Here is a 24,864-nt window from a genome sequence, read left to right as displayed (position 1 = left end):
TGATCAGGACAATTTTGTCAAAATAAACTATAGGCCAATGTTTATTAGCAGACTGCAGTGGTAATTACTGGTAATTATCAGGTTTTAGTTGTCCACAATCAAATTAATGAGACAAAACAAGCAACTGACATATTATGTGACAACGTCTAAAACGACTGAAATCTGGCCAATTTGTCTCCAAAAGGACTTTATCCATAGAAAGATGTGAATAAATTGGAGTCCTGTTTCATTTCACAATTGATCTGCAGTCAAAACAACTTTGTTTGCAGCTTTCAGTTCTAAGTCCATGGCCAGGCAATGTACAGTATGTCTACAAACAGAAGAAGTCCCCTCTCGAGAACTGAGACTGTCAGGTTATCTCCAGTCAAGTTAATAAATAATCTTCACTCAAGATAAAGGAAATAGGAAATACACGTATCAGACCGCCATGAGGCCATTGACTGGGAGAGATAATGTTATGGTAAGGTAGGTTGGCGCTATGTCAGTGTCCATGAGTCCTGCTCAGATAATTAATAGAAAACTAAATGTCTTTCATTGTAAATATCTCTTTCGTAAAACATGTTTAAGGTTATATGTATTTTTACCTGTCTGTTTGACAGTTCCAATGCAATTCAACATTGGGTCTCCAGGCTATCCACCACCCTGACCCTGCATGCCAAGTTGGCTGTACCTGTACTGTACCACCGATTGCCAATCATGTAGCCTATGTCAAATTAGGCCTACCTCACATAGTTCTAAAAGCATGATCTTGATTTGCCTGGAAACCCTATGTTGAATTGCATTGCATTCTACAAAGGGGAGAAATAAGCATTTGAATCAGGAACGTTTCCTCTCACGACCTCTACAAGCCAGAAAGTGTAATAAAATTATATTTTAATGTACTTTACCGTTTGGTCCTTTTGGCGGTAGGAATGTGAGACAATATATCCACAGGAAAGTATAATTACATCAACTTTTCGAAGCGCTTGTAGTGCATTCCGATTTCTATCAACTGAAGCATGCCCACAACATAAAAATACATGCAGGATTTGCTGAGCTCGTGCACGTGTTTCCATGGTTCAGCACATGCTTCAGGTGATAGAAATATGACTGCACTACCAGCCCTTTGAAAAGTTTATGTAATTATACTTCCCTGTTGATATAGCCGATTGTGCGACATTCCTACCATCAAAAGGACTAACCACAAGGCCAAGCTGTAAAGTATGTTAAAATATAATTGTATTCAACATTCTGGCTTGTAGAGGTCGTAAGAGGAAACTTTCCTGATTCAAACGATAATTTCTGCCCGATGTAGAATTCAATGCAATTCAACGATGGTTGTCCAGGCAAGATACGTCGTTGAGATCTTATTTTCCTCATTGTTTAGTAGGAAAGTTCAACTTTAGGATGAAAGTTATGAAATATATGACACTTATCATTATTGCCACGTTCATATGCTGGTCGGAACTAAGAAATGTCCGACTTGCTGATTCGTTGAACGCGGCACGCGTATAACTAGGCTACAACCATTAGAACGTTTCAGAGTTTCCTAGTTCCAACAAGTATTTGACCGCGGCATATGTCAGAGCTCATAAAAAAGTTATGACATTATGATGACACGTGAGTTCACGTTCCCCTCATCACACAACTGCCAAATTCAGCATGCTACACTACACATAACACACTGACTATAAAGTATTAGAAACTTGCCATACAGAAATGGCCTGCAGACGACGGCAAAAAATCATTCATTCGGAATATGTTTACCTTTGGATTAAATACTTTTAAATCCCGATTTGATAGTTCAAATTCTGCCTCATCTGCTTTCCATTTGAAGCGCTTCCACTGCGTTCCTCTCCAAAGTGGTTCACAGTCCGAACTGAAACACCAGGTAAAGCATTTCCGCTAAATGTGCCACATGAGGAGACTACAGTGGTATTTTCTGCTGACCGAAACACTCCAAGAATTGTTTTCCACAAACTGGCTCAATCGGTTTTTCGCACGAACGCTCCAATGGTTTCCCCCAAATTACACAATACTGTCCTATCGGTATTGTGCTGTCCTATCTGTGGCTGCAGTGCGCGCACAGGTGAAAAAATGATAGGGATGATCTATGATGTTGATATCCGCGCGCTGTGACAGCCACCTGGTGGCGGGCAAAATATCCTTCGTAGCTGAACATTACAAATGATTAATGTGCACCTCTTCTTCCTTGATATCATGGCGGTCCGCAAACAAACGTTAAGGTGCATGCCGCCACCTACTGTGCTGGAGTGTGCGAGAAATCATGGTCTGTCTAATTATGTACTACTATATATATATATATATATATATATATATATATATATATATATATATATATATATATATATATATATATATATATATATATATATAAATGTATTATAATAAATTCAACCTGCCATTTCTGCTTTCCACAATACAAGTTGTGTAGATAACCTTACTAATGAAAGCTATGAAGTTAACTTTATTCACAGTCAAAGTATCCTTTGACATAGCACATTCATGAGGTCAAGATTTCTGAACAGGTCTCAAAACCATACCAGGGCTAGCAGCAATACCAGTCCTCACATTAGGTCCACTTAGTACAGGAGCAGCCATGGAAGCTCCATCATTATGTAAAGTCCATGGAGAATAAGAGCACCTCCTCCCAGCTGCCCACTGCACTGAGGCTAGGAAACACTGTCACTACCAATAAATCCATTTTTCCATTTGCTTTCCATCTGGCTACCCCTACCCCAGTCAACAGCCCTGCACCCCCCACAGCAACATGCCCAAGCCTCCCCATTTCTCTTTCTCCCAAATCCAGATAGCTGATGTTCTGAAAGAGCTGCAAAATCTGGACCCCTACAAATCAGCTGGGCTAGACAATCTGGACCCTCTCTTTCTAAAATTATCCGCCGAAATTGTTGCAACCTAGCCTGTTCAACCCCTCTTTCGTATCGTCTGAGATCCCCAAAGATTGGAAAGCTGCCGCGGTCATCCCCCTCTTCAAAGGGAGAGACACTCTAGACCCAAACTGCTACAGACCTGTATCTATCCTACCCTGCCTGTCTTTGAAAGCCAAGGTAACAAACAGATCACCGACCATCGCCTGGTTCACCAACTACTTCTCAGACAGAGTTCAGTGTGTCAAATCAGAGGGCCTGTTGTCCGGACCTCTGGCAGTCTCTACGGGGGTGCCACAGGGTTCAATTCTCAGGCTGACTCTTTTCTCTGTATACATCAATGATGTCGCTCATGCTGCTGGTGATTCTCTGATCCACCTCTACGCAGACGACACCATTTTGTATACTTCTGGCCCTTCTTTGGACACAGTGTTAACAAACCTCCAGAAGAGCTTCAATGCCATACAACTCCCCTTCCGTCAACCAATCGCTGCCCACACCTGCCCGCCTGCATCACTACTCTGGACGGTTCTGACTTAGAATATGTGGACAACTACAAATACCTAAGTGTCTGGTTAGACTGTAACTCTCCTTCCAGACTCACATTAAGCATCTCCAATCCAAAATTAAATCTAGAATCGGCTTCTTGCGTTTTGTTGCCAACCTTACTTTGCTACCTGACAACTTTACAGTTTTTACTTTTTAATTACCGTTTATATTTTTAGTTTTTCCCTCACTCAACCTTTTTTTTCATTCACCTTTTTCACTCCGGATGCTTTATCTGGACATGGTTCGTCAGGGCCTCCAACAGCCGAAGCTAAGTAATAACAATAACATGATGCCTTCTAATTGCAGTCGCTGTACTCATAATTTACAGGAGAACGATCGCCTTACGGCGAGGATAGCTGCAGCCAGACAACTTTCTCATGACTTCTGGAGGGAAATGCTGTAGAAATGCTCAACCGGTGTCGTTCATTCAGCCGACAGAAACTTTCAACCGGTTTTCCCCATTAAGCAGCGAGTCGGAGTCTGAGGCCGAGCCTTCTCTTGTCTCTACTCCTCTCGTTACGGGGTCTGAGACGCCGAAGCTTCCCACCATTATCTCTAACAAATTGAAAACCCTAGTCATTGGCGACTCCATTATCCGCAGTATTAGACTTAAAACTAATCATACACTGTTTACCAGGGGCAGGGCTACCGACGTTAAGGCTAATCTGAAGATGGTGCTGGCTAAAGCTAAAACTGGCGAGTGTAGAGATATTGTTATCCACGTCGGCACCAACGATGTTAGGATGAAATAGTCAGAGGTCACCAAGCGCAACATAGCTTCAGCATGTAAATCAGCAGCTAGAAAAATGTGTCGGCATCAAGTAATTGTCTCTGGCCCCCTCCCAGTTAGGGGGAATGATGAGCTCTACAGCAGAGTCTCACAACTCAATCGCTGGTTGAAAACTGTTTTCTGCCTCTCCCAAAAGATAGAATTTGTAGATAATTGGCCCTCTTTCTGGGACTCAGCCACAAACAGGACCAAGCCTGGCCTGCTGAGGAGTGACGGACTCCATCCTAGCTGGAGGGGTGCTCTCATCTTATCTACCAACATAGACAGGGCTCTAACTCCTCTAACTCCACAATGAAATAGCGTGCAGGCCAGGCAGCAGGCTGTTAGCCAGCCTGCCAGCTTCGTGGAGTCTGCCACTAGCACAGTCAGTGTAGTCAGCTCAGCTATCCCCATTGAGACCCTGTCTGTGCCTCGACCTAGGTTGGGCAAAACTAAACATGGCGGTGTTCGCCTTAGCAATCTCACTAGGATAAAGACCTCCATTCCTGCCATTATTGAAAGAGATCGTGATACCTCACATCTCAAATTAGGGCTACTAAATGTTAGATCCCTCACTTCGAAGGCAGTTATAGTCAATGAACTAATCACTGATCATAATCTTGATGTGATTGGCCTGACTGAAACATGGCTTAAACCAGATTAATTTACTGTGTTAAATGATGCCTCACCTCCTGGTTACACTAGTGACCATATCCCCCGTCCATCCCGCAAAGGCGGAGGTGTTGCTAACATTTACGATAGCAAATTTCAATTTACAAAAAAAAAATGCTTCCTGTGCTTGGCCCTCCTATGTTGAACATAATAAACGGCTCTCTATCCACCGGATGTGTACCAAACTCACTAAAAGTGGCAGTAATAAAGCCTCTCTTGAAAAAGCCAAACCTTGACCCAGAAAATATAAAAACTATCGGCCTATTTTGAATCTTCCATTCCTCTCAAAAAAAATGGAAAAAGCTGTTGCACGGCAACTCACTGCCTTCCTGAAGACAAACAATGTACAGTGGGGCAAAAAAGTATTTAGTCAGCCACCAATTGTGCAAGTTCTCCCACTTAAAAAGATGAGAGAGGCCTGTAATTTTCATCATAGCTACACTTCAACTATGACCATCAAAATGAGAAAAATAAATCTAGAAAATCACATTGTAGGATTTTTTTATGAATTTATTTGCAAATTATGGTGTAAAATAAGTATTTGGTAAATAACCAAAGTTTATCTCAATACTTTGTTATATACCCTTTGTTGGCAATGACAGGTCTGCGTTGCACCAAACGGCAGGCGTCACACACCGGGAATCTTCAACTTTAATTGCTCCACCTCCACACTTAACACTGCCCCAGAAATCACTCCTTTCACTTTCACCATTTTCCTAAGAGCAAAGCAAGAAACAGATCTTGACCAAAGGGATGTCCCATTTAAAATGGTTAAGGTTAGGGTTAGCTAAGGGTAGGGTGATAATGCAAAGATTACATGATCACTTGTTGGTGTAGATAAGACTTTTAGACTGGCACGATATACTTCTGACAAAAAATGAATAAAGTGTAACTTCTTTTTTTGACAGCTATCAGAATGATTACAATTACATTTCTCAGAATATTGCATTATTTATCCTGGATGACATATTAAAAAATTATTTAGAGACAATTACGTTATCTCATATCATTAACATCACATTAGTATATACGTACAATGACCAGATAATTCAGAACCAATACTCTTCATCTAATGTGTGGGAATGATCAAACAGCAGTACATCCTTTTGTCCCATTGGTGCCTGATTCTTTAAGACTGCTCTGCATGGAGTCCACCATGAGATCAAGACTCTATCTTAGTTGTTTATAAATGACAGGCCATAAAAAACCTAAATATAATCTAGCTCTGCACAGGCTGGCCCAGATATGTGTCAGCAATGGCATCAATAACGTCTTGGCCTCTCTCACTGACACAGTGAGTGACCTCAGTTTACCATGTGGGAGATGAGAAAGTCTACCTCGGGGGAAGGATAGTGTTTCTCCGCTCCCTCGTATCTTATTTATGAACACAAACAGAATATATGTTTATGTTTAGACAAGCAGCTCCACAGAAAAGGTGGTCTAAAGAGGAAACTGTTTGTCTGTGTTGCTATCTACACTTCACTGCATCGTTGTCTAGAAAGTGAGTTGAAATGCTAATCGTTTCAGATGGGTGATTTTGCAACACTGTAATTCTAAAAACGGAACATTTTATTATTATATCCTTGGTCTGAGTTTGGTGGTCTGTGTCTTGACTGGGCAATGTCTGAATGACTTTTACATTTTTTTATTTTCTTTTTATGTTGGAAGTTTAAGGTGAGTGACACTTTTACAACCCTTGTTCAGAATATTTTTTTTTTATCTCAAATGTACTTACTAAATCAGTGGTTTTCTAACCTCTCATTGGGGACCCCCAGACGTTTCACCATTTTGTTGTAGCCCTGAACTAGTTCACTTGATTCACATATTGAAGGGCTTGATGATTAGTTGAGAAGTTGGATCAGGTGTGCTGTGGAACAGTTCAAATACATGGAATGGCTGTGGGTCCATGAAAAGAGGTTTGAAAACCCTTGTACTAAACGGATTAAACGTGATTGTAGGGGATTATGTTTTCTTTGAAAATACATATGGGTAAAATTGTGACATGCCTGTACAATTCATGAATATACCAATGTCTGAGAATGTCACTGTCATCATATCAAGAACAGATAGTGGTAAGAATAGACAGATGGCACAATCAGGAATATACAGTGATAAGGGATGATTAGATATATCTAGATAGAGGCTCCGAATGAAAACACAAACAAAGAAAATCTCTAACATTGACTGGGTCATCTTACTCTTCAGTCTATTTTTGTGCAATCTTATAAATGAAGGTCAGCCTTGATAGTGTTCCTATTCCCATTAATATGTCCTGCAATTTCACTGGGCTGTGTGGATCACAAAATTATCTGGCTTTTCCATAGACTGTTTCCATTGACTGTAAAAAGAATGGACAAAGCCATCGATGTTTCCTATGACTCATTTGAAGATCAGGAAGTGTTGTTTTAGCGTGTTGCCATCTTGTTTCATGGGCAATTTGATTACTTGCTATTCAGAATCATTGGGATGTCCCTACCCCATTGAAGTTGACATTTAAAATGATTACAGTAAGGGTTAAGGTTAGGTAAGGGTTAAGGTGAGGGTAGAGTTTAGGGTAGGGACATCCCAAGGATCCCGGATAGCATAATATGTTTGAGCTACTCTAGGATGTGACATTGCAGGTTAGCTTAGTGCTGCCCCATCTCATTGAGTATCTCAACTTGAAGACCGACTGGGGTACTAGTCAATGAGTATGGCCATCTTCATGGTCAATATTTGTGGGTATACAAATAGATTTTCGTTTTCATTGTTAACAAAACGTTCTTAAAAAATACCCACATAAAGGTCATCATCAAACCTGAAATAGTTATAGTTATATGTCAAATCATATTCAGCCAGCTCTAGAATAAAGTTTGTTGGTAGGTATTCGTTAGTATCTCTGTCTCTCAAATAGCGAGCTAGGGCTGCCACCCCCCGTATGGGGAATGCTAGTATATAGACTCTCGACATCTAATGTGACCAAATTGCAGTATTCTGTTAATCCTGTTATAGGTGAGATCTTGTTTATGAAGTTTATAGAATCTTTCACATATGATGGTAATTCTTGCCCATGAGATTTAATAAAGGAGTCTACGAAGGAAAGACAATGGCTCTAGCACTGGGCCTATTCCTGCAACCACTGGTCTGTCTGGATAATTTCCTTGTCTTTTAGGTTTGTGTAATTTCGGCAGAATGTACAGGCATGGATTTATGGGACATTTGCAGCAAATGTATTCATATTCAGGTTTTGAGATAAGGTTATTTAATAGGGTTTGCTCCAGATTAGAGCATATATCCCTTTGGAACACCTGTGTGGGATCCACACTCAACAATCAAGATGTATGTCCTTGAACTGATTATATTAAAATTGCACACAGAAGTTAAGGGTAATTTTCTGCCTGCAGTGTAATGGAGGATCCTGCTTTTTGAAAACATTACCTCCAGTACCCCAGTCGGCCTTGAACTTTACATCCCCAATCAAATCAAACTTTATTGATGACTTACACAGATTTGCAGAAGTTATCGCAGATGCAGTGAAATGCTTGTGTTTCTAGCTATAACAGTATACCTACCAATAACATTAAAAAAATACACACATAATTCCGAAAAACTGAAAATAAGAAATATCAGAATGAGCAATGTCAGAGACCGGAATATAAATATATATATACATATAAATATACAGTGCCTTCAGAAAGTATTCATACCCCTTGACCCCTCCACATTTTGTTGTGTTAAAGCTTGAATTCAAAATGTATTAGATACATTTTATTTTCTCACACATCTACACACAATAACCCCTAATGACAAATTGAAAACATGTTTAGATAAATGTTTGCTAATTTATTGAAAATGAAATACAGAAATATCTCATTTACATAACTATTCACGCCCCTGAGTCAATACATGCTAGAATCACCTTTGGCAGTGATTACAGCTGTGAGTGTTTCTGGGTAAGTCTCTAAGAGCTTTGCACATTCTATTTTTTTTCATTCTTCAAGCCCTGTCAAGTTGGTTGTTCATCATTGCTAGACAGACATTATCAAGTCGACTTAAGTCAACACTGTAACTAGGCCACTCAGGAACATTAAATGTAATCTTGGCAAGGTGAACTTGTCTCCCAGTGTCTGTTGGAAAGCAGACTGAACCAAGCTTGAATGTTTTTTATCTGAAAAAACTCCCTAGTTATTGCTGATGACAAGCATACAAGCATGACAAGCATATTTGTTTACCCATCTACCAATAGGTGCCCTTATTTACGAGACACCGGAAAACATCCCTGGTCTTTGTGGTTGGATCTGTGTTTGAAATTCAAGCCTCGACTGAGGGACCTTACAGATAATTGTATGTGTGAGGTAGTCATAAAAGTAATATTGAACACTATTATTGCCCACAGAGTGAGTCCATGCAACGTATTATGTGACGTGACTTCTTAAGCAAATGTTACCTCCTGACCTTATTAAGGCTTGCCATAACAAAGGGGTTGAATGCTTATTGACTCAAAACATTTCAGATTTTCATTTTTAATTCATTTGTAAAAAAATATCTAAAAACATAATTCCACTTTGGCATTATGGAGTATTGTGTGTAGGCCAGTGACAAAAACATCTCAAATGTGGAAAAAATCTAGGGGTGTGAATACATTCTGAATGCACTGTACATTCAGAAAGTATTCAGACCCCTTTACTTTTTCCACATTTTGTTACGTTACGCCCATATTCTAAAATGGATTAAATACATAATAATAATAATAATAATTTTCCTCATCAATCTTTTTTATTTTTTATTTAAACTTTATTATAACCAGGTAGGCCAGTTGAGAACAAGTTCTCATTTACAACTGCAACATGGCCAAGATAAAGCAAAGCAGTGCGACACAAACAACAACACAGAGTTACACATGGAATAAACAACCGTACAGTCAATAATACAATAGAAAAGTCTATCTACAGTACAGTGTGTGCAAATTAAGTAAGATTAGGGAGGTAAGGCAATAAATAGGCCATAGTGGCAAAATAATTAAAATGTAACAATTAAACACTGGAGTGATAGATGTGCAGAATATGAATGTGTAAGTAGAGATACTGGGTTTCCAAAATAGCAAAAATAAATAAATAACAATATGGGGATGAGGTAGTTGGGTGGGCTATTTACAGATGAGCTATGGACAGGTGCAATGATCTGTAAGCTGCTCTGACAGCTGATGCTTAAAATTAGTGAGGGAGATATGAGTCTCCAGCTTCAGTGATTTTTGCAGATTGTTCCAGTCATTGGCAGCAGAGAACTGGAAGGAAAGGTGGCCAAAGCAGGAACTGGCTTTGGGGGTGACCAGTGAAATATACCTGCTGGAGCATGTGCTACGGGTATTGGTGCGCTATTGGTGACCAGTGAGCTGAGAAAAGGCGGAGCTTTACCTAGCAAAGACTTATAGATGACCTGGAGCCAGTGGGTTTGGCGATGAATATGAAGCGAGGGCCAGCCAACGAGAGCATACAGGTCGCAGTGGTGGGTAGTATATGGGGCTTTGGTGACAAAACGGATGTCACTGTGATAGACTGCATCCAATTTGCTGAGTAAAGTGTTGGAGGCTATTTTGTGAATGACATCGCCGAAGTCAAGGATCGGTAGGATAGTCAGTTTTACAAGGGTATGTTTCGCAGCATCAGTGAAGGATGCTTTGTTGCGACATAGGAAGCCGATTCTAGATTTAATTTTGGATTCGAGATGCATAATGTGAGTCTGGAAGGAGAGTTTACAGACTAACCAGACATCTAGGTATTTGTAGTTGTCCACATATTCTAAGTCAGAACCGTCCATTAATTAGGGCCAATTAATTAGGACCGATTTCAAGTTTTCATAACAATCGGTAATCGGCATTTTTGGATGCCGATTATGGCCGATTTATATTGCGATTATGACCGATTTATATTGGAATATTGCAATCCACGAGGAGCCTGCGTGGCTGAACACCTGTTACATGAGTGTAGGCAGCAAGGAGCCATGGTAAGTTGCTAGCTAGCATTACACTTATCTTATAAAAAACAAAAAAACAATCAATCTTAACATAATCACTAGTTAACTACACATGGTTGATGATATTACTAGTTATATACTAGTTATATTACTAAATTGTGTCACTTCTCTTGTGTTCAGTGTAAGCAGAGTCAGGGTATATGCAGCAGTTTGTGTCGCCTGGCTCGTTGCGAACATTTCATCCTAACAAAGTCCGTAATTAATTTGACAGAATTTTACATAATTATGACATAACATTGAAGGTTGTGCAATGTAACAACAATATTTAGACTTAGGGTTGCCACCGGTTCGATAAAATAAGGAACGGTTCCATATTTCACTGAAAGAATAAATGTTTTGTTTTCGAAATTATAGTTTCCGCATTTGACCATATTAATGACCTAAGGCTCGTATTTCTGTGTTTTTATTATAATTAAGTCTATGATTTTATATTTGATAGAGCAGTCTGACTGAGCGGTGGTAGGCAGCTGCAGGCTGGTAAGCATTCATTCGAACTGCACTTTCCTCCGTTTGCCAGTGTCACGACTTCTGCCGAAGTCGGTTCCTCTCCTTGTTCGGGTGGTGTTCGGCGGTCGACGTCACCGGTCTTCTAGCCATCATCGATCTATGTTTCATGTTCCATTTGTTTTGTCTGGTTGTCACACTCACCTGGTTTCAATTCCCTAATTACATGTTGTATATGTTCCCTCTGTTTCCCCCATGTCCTTGTCGGGATTTGTTTATTGTAAGTACGTGCGCTTTATGTGACTGGTGCGATACAGGTTGTTGTGTCCATGTGTTTTGTTACTTTTGTATGCCGGTAGTTATGTATATTAAACGGCTCTGGCTATTTACCAAGTTCTGCTCTCCTGCGCTTGACTTCCATGCCACCAGTTACGCACCCCTTGACAGACAGCAGGTATTCGCAATGCGTGAAGCACAGCGCTGTTTATGACTTCAAGCCTATCAACCCCGAGATTAGGCTGGGAATACTTTAGTGCCTATAAGAACATCCAATAGTCAAAGGTCTATGAAATACAAATGGTATAGAGAGAAATAGTCCTATAATAACTACAACCTTAAACTTCTTAACTGGGAATATTGAAGACCCATGTTAAAAGGAACCACCAGCTTTCATATGTTCTCATGCTCTGAAGAAGGAACTTAAACATTAGCTTTTTTAAATGGCACATATTACACTTTTACTTTCTTCTCCAACACTGTGTTTTTGCATTATTTAAACCAAATTGAACATGTTTCATTATTTATTTGAGGCTAAATAGATTTAATTTAGTATTATATTAACTTAAAATAAGTGTTCAGTTAGTATTGTTGTAATTGTCATTATTCCAAATATATATATAAAAATTGGCAGATTAATCGGTATCGGATTTTTTTTGGTCCTCCAATAATCGGTATTGGCGTTGAAAAATCATAATCGGTCAACCTCTAGTCCAGAGTAGTGATGCTAGACGAGTAGGCAGGTGCGGGCAGAGGAGTTGAAGAGCATGCATTTAGTTTTACTTGCATTTAAGAGCAGTTGGAAGCCACGGAAGGAGTGTTGTATGGCATTGAGGCTCGTCTGGAGGTTTGTTAACACAGTGTCCAAAGAAGGGCCAGTATACAAAATGGTGTCGTCTGCGTAGAGGTGGATCAGAGAATCACCAACAGCAAGAGTGACATCATTGATGTATACAGAGAAAAGAGTTGGTCCGAGAATTGAACCCTGTGGCACCCCCATAGAGACTGCCAGAGGTCTGGACAACAGGCCCTCTGATTTGACACACTGAACTCTGTCTAAGAAGTAGTTGGTGAACCAGGCGAGGCAGTCATTTGAGAAACCAAGGCTGCCGATAAGAATGCAGTGATTGACAGAGTCGAAAGCCTTGGCCAGGTCGATGAATATGGCTGCACAGTATTGTCTTTTATCGATGGTGATTATGATATCGTTTATTACCTTGAGCGTGTCTGAGGTGCATCCATGACCAGCTCGGAAACCAGATTACATAGCGGAGAAGGTATGTTGAGATTCGTAATGGTCAGTGATCTGTTTGTTAACTTGGCTTTCGAAGACCTTAGAAAGGCAGGGTAGGATAGATATAGGTCTGTAACAGTTTGGGTCTAGGGTGTCTCCCCCTTTGAAGAAGGGATGACCTCTGCAGCTTTCCAATCTTTGGGGATCTCAGACGATACGAAAGAGAGGTTGTTGCTACACACAATACCCCATCATGACAAAGCGAAAACAGGTTTTAGAATTTTTTACAAATACATTTTAAAAAACAATACTGAAATACCTTATTTACATAAGTATTCAGACCCTTTGCTATGAGACTCGAAATTGAGCTCAGGCGCATGTTGTTTCCATTGATCATCCTTGAGATGTTTCTACAACTTGATTGTCTACCTGTGGTAAATTCAATTGATTTGGACATGATTTGGAAAGGCACACACGTTTCTACAGTTGAAGTCGGAAGTTTACATACACCTTAGCCAAATACATTTAAACTCAGTTTTTCACAATTCCTGACATTTAATCCTAGTAAAAATGTCTTATGTCAGTTAGGATCACCACTTTATTTTAAGAATGTGAAATGTCATAATAATAGTAGAGAGAATTATTTATTTCAGCTTTTTTTTCTTTCATCACATTCCAAGTGGGTCAGAAGTTTACATATACTCAATTAGTATTTGGTAGCATTGCCTTTAAATTGTTTAACTTGGGTCAAACATTTCAGTTTGCCTTCCACAAGCTTCCCACAATAAGTGGGGTGCATGTTGGCCCATTCCTCCTGACAGAACTGGTGTAACTGAGGCAGGTTTGTAGGCCTCCTTGCTCGCACACAGTTTTTCAGTTCTGCCCACACATTTTCTATAGGATTGAGGTCAGGGCTTTGTGATGCATTAACTTCCGAATGTCTTGAGATGTTGCTTCGATATATCTACATAATTTTCCATCCTCATGATGCCATCTATTTTGTGAGGTGCATCAGTCCTTCCTGCAGCAAAGCACCCCCACAACATGATGCTGCCACCCCTGTGCTTCACGTTTGGGATGGTGTTCTTCGGCTTGCAAGCCTCCCCCTTTCTCCTCCAAACATAACGATGGTCATAATGTCCAAACAGTTCTATTTTTGTTTCATCAGACCAGAGGACATTTCTCCAAAAAGTATGATCTTTGTCTCCATGTGCAGTTGCAAACCAGTCTGGCTTTTTTATGGCGGTTTTAGAGCGGTGGCTTCTTCCTGAGCGGCCTTTCAATTTATGTCGATATAGGACTCGTTTTACTGTGGATCTAGATACTTTTGTACCTGTTTCCTCCAGCATCTTCACAAAGTCCTTTGCTGTTGTTCTGGGATTGATTTGCACTTTTCGCACCAAATTATGTTCATCTCTAGGAGACAGAACGTGTCTCCTTCCTGAGCGGTATGACGGCTGCATGGTCCCATGGTGTTTATACTTGCATACTATTGTTTGTACAGATGAATGTGGTACCTTCAGGTGTTTGGAAATTGCTCCCAAGGATGAGCCAGACTTGTAAAGGTCTACAATGTTTTTTCTGAGTTCTTGGCTGATTTCTTTTGATTTTTCCATGATGTCAAGCAAAGAGGCACTGAGTTTGAAGGTAGGCCTTGAAATACATCCACAGGTAGACCTCCAGTTGACTCAAATTATGTCAATTAGTTTATCAGAAGCTTCTAAAGCCATGACATAATTTTCTGGAATTTTCCAAGCTGTTTAAAGGCACAGTCAACTTAGTTTAACTTCTGACCCACTGGATTTGTGATACAGTAGTGAAATAATCTGTTTGTAAACAATTGTTGGAAAAATTACTTCTGTCATGCACAAAGTAGATGTCCTAACCGACTTGCCAAAACTATAGTTTGTTAACAAAAAATTTGTGGAGTGGTTGAAAAATGAGTTTTAATGACTCCAACCTAAGTGTATGTAAACTTCCGACTTCAACTGTGTATAGGATGAGCCATGACTAGAATACAGTATAGACATATAAAGTGGGTGAAACAGTATGTAAACATTATTCATTTGACGAGTGTTCAATGACTCAATACAGTGCGTTCGGAACGTATTCAGACCCCTTGAATTTTTTACATTGTGTTATGTTACAGCCTTAATCTAAAATATATATATATTTTTATCCTCATCCTGAATACTTTCCGAATGCACTGTAGGTCAGCAGTCTCTAAGGTGCAGGGTAGACTACTGGGTGGTAGCCGGCTAGAACAATGACTAAGGTTCAGGGCCGGGTACTGGTCCGAGGCCGGCGAGTGGTGATTGTCCAATGGCCTGGAGATAGAAGCTGTTTCTCAGTTTCTCGGTCACAGCTTTGATGCAACAGATGAACAGGCCGTGGTTGAGGTCCTTGAGAGGGGGAAATCATTGGGAGCAGTCGTTCCCCCCTGAACTTATTTACTTCAACTTTTCAGACAGGTGATGGAGACACCAATGGCTGTTGAGGATCTACAGAGAAGGAGGGAAGTTGAGTCTAGAGAGAACTTGCACTCTGGAGAGGACTCCATGGAGGAGGCACATTCTGTGGAGAGCAGCCTAATGGCAGCACTAACCCACCATGAGAGAAGCATGTACGGTGCCGGATTTGCGGCCCAAGCACACATCACTGAGGTAGTAAGCCCCGTGGAGAGGTGTGTGGAATATACCTTTGTCCAGGTGCAGGGGAACATGGACAGTGTGGGGCTGCTCTTTGAGGAGTGCATCAAGAAGGTGGGCCATCTAGAAAGTCAAAGGGATGAATTGATACTGGAGCTGTTGCAGCTAGAGCAGCCCATGCTGCAAGCTACTGTGGCCTTGAGGGGACAGTTGTTAGAGGCACGTAGAGTTCTCACCAGTGTCCAGTTGGAGTTTATTCATCTGCAAATAGAGGTGGGACAAGTGAAGAGTAAGCTGTTTGTCACAGCCAGGGACTGTATCCAGAGCCAGCTAGCGCTGGCTGCACAGCAGTATGAGGTGGCCCAGGCTGCAATCACACAGGTAAGGTAGAGTGGAAACCCCACAGCATTGCATATAAGCTTTTGTGAGAATGCAGTTAATGTACCATTAACATACTGAGTGAGGGGTAACAGTATGAGGGGTGTTGACATTTTCCTGTGATTTGTGCTATTTTTTTGTGTGTTCTTTGTCATCCCTTTGTTGTAATGTTTCAGTGTTGACATGTTATATTGTTGATGGGTGCTACCACATAATTGTTATTGCTGTATTCATGGCTGTCTGTCATCCAGAGTTAATCACATTATTGTGTTAGTATGAGGGCCAACTACGCTGTCATTGCTTTTTCTGCCCGTAGGAGGAGCTCCAGGCCCACGTCCAGAATCTTACCGAGGAGGTATCCCAGCTTCAGGAAGCCCAGCACAACCAGCTGAACACCCTAAAGGACCGGGCCAGACAACCATCCCGTCCCCGGGCTATGAGCGATGTCACTCACTGCCGACGTGCATCCCTGGACCTGCAGAAGCGCCTCAGTGGCAGCATGAGGAATCTAGAAGGCTGGTATGAGCCACGCCTGCTAGCCCTCCTCCGGAGGAGGCAGGCTGGGAAGGAGACCCTGAGAAGGAGCAGGGATGTGGGCCGAGACCTTAAGGCCAGACTGGGGCCCCTGAAGGAGCAGACCCAGAGGCTGGAGCTGCAGAGAGCTTGTCTAGAGGAGAGGATTGCTCTGATGGAGTGGGAGAGGGTGGAGAGAGTGGCACAGTATAAGGTACAGGGGGATTAGGAACATGTGCTGTTTTGTAGCCCGTAAAGGTGTGGTGTAATTGTTCTAATTTCTTCTCATCAGGAGACTGTGGACTCGCTTGAGGAGACCATGAGGAATCTGAAGTTGGAGCTGTGCATTCAGAAAAAGGCAAACAGACAATTGGAAGAATTGAAGAAGGGACTTTTGAGTGAGCTGAACTATGACAGGTAGGGTGTGGTATGCTACTTACAGTGCATTCGGAAAGTATTCAGACCCCATCCCTTTTTCCACATTTTGTTACATTACAGCCTTATTCTAAAAGTGATACGGTCCCACAGTTGACAGTGCATATCAGAGCAAAAACCAAGCCATGAGGTCGAAGGAGTTATCCGTAGAGGTCCAAGACAGGATTGTGTCAAGGCACAGATCTGGGGAAGGGTACCAAAACATTTCTGCTGCATTGAAGGTCCCCAAGAACACAGTGGCCTCCATCATTCTTAGATGGAAGAAGTTTGGAACCACCAAGACTCTTCCTAGAGCTGGCCGCCAGGCCAACCTGAGCAATCGGTGGAGAAGGGCCTTGGTCAAGAACCGGATGGTCACTCTGACAGAGTTCCAGAGTTCCTCTGTGAAGATGGGAGAACCTTCCATAAGGACAACCATCACTGCAGCACTCCACCAATCAGGCCTTTATGGTAGAGTGGCCAGATAGAAGCACTCCTCAGTAAAAGGCACATGATAGCCCGCTTTGAGTTTGCCAAAAGGCACCGAAAGGACTCTCAGACCATGAGAAACAAGATTCTCTGGTCTGATGAAACCAAGATTTATCCCTTTGGCCTGAATGCAAAGCATCACGTCTAGAGGAAACCTGGCACCATCCCTACGGTGAAGCAAGGTGGTGGCAGCAACATGCTGTGGTGATGTTTTTCACCCGCAGGATCGAGGGAAAGATGAACGGAGCAAAGTACAGAGCGATCCTTGATAAAAAAAACTGCTCCAGAGCGCTAGGGACCTCAGACTGGGATGAAGGTTCACCTTCCAACACGACAAATACCCTAAGCTCACAGCCAAGACAACGCAGGAGTGGCTTTGGGACAAGTCTGAATGTCCTTGAGTGGCTCAACCGAAGCCTGGACTTCAACCCGATCGAACATCTCTGGAGAGACCGTGAAAATAGCTGTGCAGCGACGCTCCCCATCCAACCTGACAGAGCTTGAGGGGATCTGCAGAGAAGAATGGGAAAAACTCCCCAAATACAGGTGTGCCAAGCATGTATCGTCATACCCAATAAAACTCAAGGCTGTAATCGCTGCCAAAGGTGCTTCAAATGTACAGAGTAAAGGGTCTGAATACTTAGATAAATTGTGGTCTTTCACCTTTTTTTCATACATTTCTAAAAACCTGTTTTTGCTTTGTCATAATGGAGTATTGTGTGTAGATTGGTGAGTGGGCAATTCAATACATTTTAGATTAAGGCTGTAAAGTAACAAAGTGTGGGGGGAAAATCAAGGGGTCTGAATACTTTCCGAATGCACTGTATCTGGCCATGAGAAGTAGAGATCATCCATTTTGACCCTAAGGAATCTGACAGTTTTCATTGAATACATTAAATTAATATTTGATGTCTGGACTACTTACAATTGCCATTAAACACTGAACAAAAATATATACGCAACATGTAGTGTTGATCCCATGTTTCATAAACTGAAATAAAAAATCCCAGAAATGTTCCATATGCACAAAAAGTGTGTTTCTCTAAAAATGTTGTGCCCAAATTTGTTTACATCCGTTAGTGAGCCTTTCTCTTCGCCTAGACATTCCAACCATCTGACAGGTGTGACATATCAAGAACCTGATTAAACAGCATGATCATTACACAGGTGCCCCTTGTGCTGGGACAATAAAAGGTCACTTTAATATTTGCAGTTTTGTCACACAACACAATGCCACAGAAGTTGAGCGAGCGTGCAATTGGTATGCTGACCTCAGGAATGCCCCCCAGAGCTGTTGCCAGAGATATGTTAATTTCTCTACCACAAGCTGCCTCCAACGTCATTTTAGAGAATTTGGCAGAACATCCAACCGACCTCACAACTGCAGACCACGTGTAACCACGCCAGCCCAAGACCTCCACATCCAACTTCTCCACCTGTAGGATTGTCTGAAGGGAGGGTCAGTGGGTGGGCCCATCCATGGCGGCACACCTGCCTAATCATGTGAAATCCATAGATTAAGGCTGAATTGGTTTAAATTGACTAATTTCCTAATATTAACTAACACAGTAAAATCTGAAATTGTTGCATATTGCATTTATATTTTTGTTCAGTATATATAGACAAACATGTAGAATAAATATTCGAGGGAGTCTCAACATGCTGTTTTTTTTTTTTACAGGGGCTGTATTGAAGTGAGCGAAACAACTGCTGAAAGGGAGTCCTAACTTTTCCATACTTATCAATGGAAGTAGAACAATTGAAAAAATATCCAGAACCCCTCAGACCAAACATGTTTTACTGTGTTTGTGAGTATCCTTGATGGTGCATTTAGCCAATGTCACCTATTGGTATACTTAATCTGCTCTTAGTGCATCAACAATGGCGTTATGACAGTTGACCTCAACTATGAGAGCAGCCTGTCTTAACTGTACATTTAAGGTCTACCGTAAATACATTTTTATTATGAATACACTTACAAAACATGGGAATCCGATGCAGCATACAAAGAAAACAGACACATAGGGATGATATACATACAGCTTGAAAGCTGATTGTGGAAATCTACAATTCAGATATCATGGGAATAAAATCTATGTACAATTTCTTATAAAATGAAACTGGAAATTAGATTAGTTAGTTAGTTTAAATGACTCATGTTTCTAAGAATATGAGCATAATTTAACATGAAAGAAATAATAATTGGGTGCCTACTCAACTGTGGTGCTTGTCCCCCTGGTAAACCATATCAAACAGTAGGATCCTTTCTTATATAAATATATGCAAAACCTTGATGCCATGATAGTGAAACAAGCACTTAATGTTTCCCTCTACAAAACTGCAAAAGAACAACTGACTCTTATGCATAAAAAAAAAGACATTTGAATGTTGTTTTGAGGATGTGATCAAGGGAGGGGTGTTGTGTGATTGACAGATGTCACTCATGCCTGGACCTCAGTGTCTGCTGCTCCCTCTGGGTCCTCGTCATTGTAGATGTTCTCAGCCTTAAAAGATGGAAAGACATTCTTAGTACTCCTCCTTAGAAATCATTGTGATTCTACATATTACAGTAGAACACTTCTGCCAAGCTTTCAAAACTTACTTATGCCTCATGAAATGAATAAATATGAACAGAATACATTTAACTATTCTCTATAGCCTCCCACTGTATGACAGAGCCCAGTCTGTCCTGGGGTCTCACCATCTGCCAAACTTGCATGATGTTGTCCTCGGACACAGAGCAGATGACCCAGGGTTCGTTGGGGTTCCATGAGAAGTCAGAGATCTTAGCCGTGTGACCGCCATGAATGAACAGCAGTTCAGGTGGACCATCCTCAGCATCCTCTGGCGACTGCTCCTCCCCGATTTTACTGAGGTCCCACACATTGAGTCGCCTGTCTGTGCCACTGGAGGCGAGGATGGTTTCATTATGAGGAGACCACTGGACCTAAAGGGAGGAAAGGAGGTGAGATGGGTTTGAAGAGGCCTAGTAATAGATACAAAATCTGGTTCAAAACATACAGCTTTTGCAAAACAAACTTCATAGGGAATAATTGACAGCTTATTGACTTAACATACCTGGAAGATCTCATCTTTGTGAGACTCAAACGAATGCAGCTTCAGTTTCAGGTTCCTCAGGTCCCAAAGGGCTACAGTCTGAAATGGGAGAACCAATCAATTACAACCACCACCACAACAACCAGTTAGATCAACACTACATTATGAAAGATAATCTTGGAAGAATTAAGAGCAGTAAGAGATCCAGACTACCTTGTCTGCTGAGCCCGAGGCCAGGATGAACTCGCTGTAAGGGTTGAAGGACAGACAGTTGACCTCTGCAGTGTGGGCGTCCACAGCATGGCTAGGTTTGGACGTGTTGTTGGATCGCGTGTCCCAACTGCACAGTAAACAATGTTATTGTTCAATTAGCAACACCAAACAATGCGGATGGTGCAACTAATTTTAGTCACACGAGCTTAGTAAATTGTTTTTCTATTCAAATCCATTATCCACTGCGGGAGTTGCTCATCTCAGGGAGCCTTACATCATGAGTTTCTGGTCATCAGCTACAGATCCAAAGAGTGACTCATGCAGTAGATGCCAGGAGACGTCCTCCACTACAGCTGTGTGTCCAGTAAAGATAGTCTTTGCATCTACAACCTTTCCCTCCTTAGGAACGGCACTGATGTCCCACATACAGATAGTCTGCAGACAGATGGGAAACAAGGGAAGGTGAGAGGAAAGACATGGAGGGAAGAAGACTATTCAAGCACATGCTTTGGGTCAAGTGACAAGTCACTGACATGGTCATCAGAAGCACTGAGGAGGCAGCCACTCAGGTTGGGGTTCCAGGAGAGACCGTAGCCCTCTTTCTGGTGTCCCCTCAAACGCAGATCTGGGGTACACTCTCCAGATGGATCTGTAATACAGAGGTAATAGCATGTTATTTCAAAATAAATGAGAAAGGAAGACTGGGACTTCCTGACCAACCTCTAAATACCCACCTGGTTTGGAGGGATGTTTGGTGTAGTCAAAGACGAGCACGTCGCTGGTTGGGGTTTTGGTGGCAATGATGCAGGGGTTCTGGGGCATGTGGCGGGCTCTGTTCACCTCTCCCTCATGGTTGATCTTGATTTCAATCTCTATCTTACCACTGACTGAGCCAAAGCCTCCAAACTCTGAAGGGAGAGAGGCAGAGAAATTAGCTACAGGGATAAGGACCAACATATATCACCAGTTAAAATATTTTGAATGATCCAAAGACTGAAAACATGCAGAAAGGTTGTAATTGATGCAAAAACATTGTCCCTCACCACCTTTCTCACTGTCATAGTGAGAGGCATCAAACTGGGCATCGTCATTAGGCAGTTGCACGCTGGCGATGACCAGGTGATTCTGTTCATCTGAGGTGTGTGTGCCAAGAACCAACCTGTGTACGCTGAAATCCTTCCCTTCAGGTCTAAAAGGATAGAAAGAAATATGTTACAAGACAAATAGGTCCATTTAAATAAACACTTTTGTCATATGTAGTAGGGGGCATTAGCTAGAAACTCAATGTGGTACATACAAGGATTATTCTTTGCAACAACACATATGGAGACTGAAAACAATCTTCCTGAAGAAACCTTACCACTCCCAGTAATGTTGCAAAGGCAGGCTAATCTTTGATCGGCACAAGTATCTGGTATTCTTGGGAATTATAGCTAGATATGCTGGGATACCATAAAAAAAATGGACATGGGGTGTAAAAAATAAAATGCATATAATAGTGTAATGACAAAAATATATATATATATGTGTAATGACATTCAGCATTCGTCATTAGGCACACTTGCAGCCTGAATTGATTGATGCATCCACTGTGATCTGCGAGCGTCACGGTCCAGTCAACTCTGCCATGGCAAAATGTTAGTGCTCAGGTTAGATGAGTATATTAGTAAAACATTTAGTGTTCATGTCGAACCACACCCCATTTTGGAGCATATACCACCCATTTTTAAGTAAATCTGTTAATGTTTTGCATGTGGTTGACAGGCAGTAATGACACATTGTGGTGTAATAGCCTAGTTTTCTTGCCATCTTTGTTTTAATTGTGATAGGCACATGTTTTACCCCCACCATTTATTTTGCCAGTACTCCGAACCAGCTTACTTTCACCCCTAATTTAGATATGTTTCTGCTTATAATTTCCGACATTTGTTAGACTATTTGTTTGTCAACTTGTTAATACGTAGTAGATACATTCAGCTTCTCTTCTGTAATTACTTGTTGCCCTTGAAGACTAAATAAAGCAGAAAGCCATTAATCGATAGAATGAATGCATCAACAATAATCTAGTAGTTGACATCAGTAAAGTTCTTTCATTTCTGCTCGCAGAGCGAGGATGTGTAGAGACCGGGGAGAAAATGCAATAGCCTAAAACAGCAGACATATTTCCCTGGCAAAATGTCCAACTAACATCCATTTCAAAGGTTAAGGAAATAAAAGCTGTGAAAACAATCCAACATGATTTCAGTTTGTCTTGGATACATATTTTTTTTGTGGTTAAAACAACCTATTGCGCATTCCATTCTCTCAAGAGTCTGCAATAAATAATTACTCCATTCCTGTTTCCAAGATAGGTAGGCTAGTGGTTAGAGCGTTGGGCCAGTAAATGGCCCCTGAAAAAGGCAGTTAACCCACTGTCCCCTGGTAGGCCGTAATTGTAAATAAGAATTTGTTCGACTGACTTGCCTAGTTAAATTTAAAACGTTTAAAATATAATTCCATTGGGTGTATACTTTTACAGCAATAAATAATTCTGCAGGAATTTATATTATATAAGACTACATGTGGGAGTTACAGTCAGTCTCCAGACTTCAGTTACTATTCAATTAAACTAATTTGAACATCAAAAGGTGCGCAAACCAAGGGCTGCAGCCGCACCTGCCCCACACCTACTTCCACTGCTCCTGTAGCTTTGTATTCCTATAAAGGTGCCCAGACAGTGAACCCCACCTGTTGACATCGGGTAGCCACTGTGCAGTGAGGCTGGGCCACTCCAGGGCGTGGGTCATCACCAGGTCATAGAGGAAGGGTGTGTTCTTCTTCCATATCTTGTACTCCTCATTTATCACCCTCTCCTCCACAGCATCATCAAACGCTGCTATAAAATAGTATGAAAGTCATGTGAGACAGGAGGTTTAAATGTAAAGTATATTAGAAGCAACCCATTGTATGGAAATATAGGTGTGATTGAGAAGGGGAACCCTAATAACATTGAGCAAGTGTTCGGTAAAGTTAGCTAGGTAACTACGTTCCGTTAACACTGACAGGGTTTCGCAGTTGTGTTAGCATTGATCAACCGAGCTAGCTAGCTCATTACTCCCGCAAAAAGGGGTTGTGTCTCTGACAGAACAAATCTAAAGTTAGTATCTAACTAGCTTACATTTTGCTTACTAGCTAACGTTAGTGGGCTACTAGTACTAGCGAGCTCATTTGTATAAAATAATGAATTAAGTATCTTCACAATTGATACGCCGGGAGAACCTGTCCATCCACCCTGGCCTACCTTGGTAGCTAGCTAGTTTTCCCAAGTGGTCTGGGCGCTATTCTTGTTGAAGTAAATTGTGACGTAACGTTTCACCGAATTACCTTCTTTATCAGCCATGGCGTTGATAATACTACGAAAGTATGTTTTCGGGATTAGGGTTCTGTTGAGAGCAAACAAGGCAGCTGGACTACCTTGGCGGGAACTCCGTAGTGATCCAATAGCCAATCAGCGTCAACTAAGCCGGAAAACGTCGTATTTGCGTTTTTCTAAGAAAAACTGGATTCTGAAGCTTTTGTCAAATTGATTTTTTTTTTATGTTGCATTTTAGCTAACATTAACCATAAGGCTTTTCAACACCTTAACATAATTATCCTAACCTGCTACGAAAGGCAAATCCGACGTGAATATGACAAATCCCTTCTAGTCATCCAAAATACGTCACTAACCTACACTACGTTTTAAAAATAATGAAGGGACGGACGGTTTATGGTAAAGTTGGGGGTATGTAGGTCCCAAGGATCCCAGGTTGCGCTGACCACAGCATAAAGTCAGAATTGGCTATATCGTAAAAATGCTAACAAAAAATGCCTTTTGGTCTTAATTGAAGGTTAAGGTTAGGAATAAGGTTAGCAGTGTGGTTAAGATTAAGATTGAAGTTAGGGGTTGGTTGAAAATAATAAATGGTAGAAATGCGTGGGGTTTATGACTGTTGCTGTGGTAACTAGTGACGACTGCAAAACTGTTTTATTTATTTATTATTATTATTATTATTGTATTACTTGTATTATTATGAACAATAAAACAGAAATATACAAACAAGAGTACTTATCCTAATATACAGTGGTATTAAATGTCGAGAAATTGCTTTTTTGTTTTTACACTTCCTGAGAATTTCAAAATAATATTTCAATTCTATCTTAAACAATGTGAAGAAGGGTTTGTTCTCCACCCACTTCATTCTATGGATAAAGAATCTTCCACGAAAAATAAACAAATTAACAATAAAAGTTCATTTGGTGTCATTTGGATCAAAAATAAAGTCTCTG

At 41.2% G+C, this 24,864-nt stretch overlaps 3 protein-coding genes across 11 annotated transcripts in view; 1 reads left to right on the top strand and 2 right to left on the bottom strand.

Moving 5' to 3' along the window:
• LOC110497991 (uncharacterized protein KIAA1522 homolog) overlaps nucleotides 1-2,068 on the bottom strand; it is a 46,608-nt gene extending 44,540 nt beyond the window's left edge. The window contains exon 1 of one of the 4 annotated variants that reach the window (XM_021574507.2): nucleotides 1,747-2,068. The gene's annotated coding sequence lies outside the window, so the exon portion shown is untranslated. Of the gene's footprint in view, nucleotides 1-887; nucleotides 1,034-1,746 lie in introns of those variants that run through there. The other 3 variants (XM_021574509.2, XM_021574508.2, XM_021574510.2) reach the window with 3 other exon arrangements.
• Nucleotides 263-22,785, top strand: LOC110497993 (syncoilin). Of its 4 annotated transcripts, none has more exons than XM_021574517.2 (5): nucleotides 263-465; nucleotides 15,312-15,873; nucleotides 16,187-16,597; nucleotides 16,676-16,800; nucleotides 18,968-22,785. In XM_021574517.2, the coding sequence occupies exons 1-5, from the start codon at nucleotides 428-430 to the stop codon at nucleotides 19,011-19,013; spliced, it is 1,182 nt and encodes a 393-aa protein (XP_021430192.2). In that variant the 5' UTR covers nucleotides 263-427; the 3' UTR covers nucleotides 19,014-22,785. The 4 variants fall into 4 exon arrangements, with proteins under 4 accessions (XP_021430192.2, XP_021430193.2, XP_021430189.2 ...); XM_021574518.2 differs by having other exon boundaries at nucleotides 264-460; XM_021574514.2 differs by lacking the exon at nucleotides 263-465 and adding an exon at nucleotides 6,210-6,379.
• Nucleotides 19,229-24,151, bottom strand: LOC110497992 (histone-binding protein RBBP4). 3 transcript variants are annotated; one of them, XM_021574512.2, is made up of 10 exons: nucleotides 23,920-24,151; nucleotides 23,284-23,431; nucleotides 21,600-21,745; nucleotides 21,291-21,464; nucleotides 21,090-21,205; nucleotides 20,831-20,991; nucleotides 20,557-20,683; nucleotides 20,365-20,442; nucleotides 19,988-20,233; nucleotides 19,229-19,790 (listed from the first exon to the last, which is right to left on the bottom strand). In XM_021574512.2, exons 1-10 carry the CDS (start codon nucleotides 23,933-23,935, stop codon nucleotides 19,728-19,730), a joined length of 1,275 nt encoding a protein of 424 aa, XP_021430187.1. In that variant the 5' UTR covers nucleotides 23,936-24,151; the 3' UTR covers nucleotides 19,229-19,727. The 3 variants fall into 3 exon arrangements, with proteins under 3 accessions (XP_021430187.1, XP_036810823.1, XP_021430188.1); XM_036954928.1 differs by having other exon boundaries at nucleotides 21,603-21,745; XM_021574513.2 differs by having other exon boundaries at nucleotides 23,837-23,959.
• Between the last annotated feature and the right edge of the window lie 713 nt (nucleotides 24,152-24,864).

Source organism: Oncorhynchus mykiss, chromosome 19 (genome assembly GCF_013265735.2).
Source record: "Oncorhynchus mykiss isolate Arlee chromosome 19, USDA_OmykA_1.1, whole genome shotgun sequence".
NCBI lineage: Eukaryota > Metazoa > Chordata > Actinopteri > Salmoniformes > Salmonidae > Oncorhynchus > Oncorhynchus mykiss.
The sequence above is the reverse complement of the archived record's forward strand: the minus strand, read 5'-3'. Positions and strand labels throughout refer to the sequence as shown.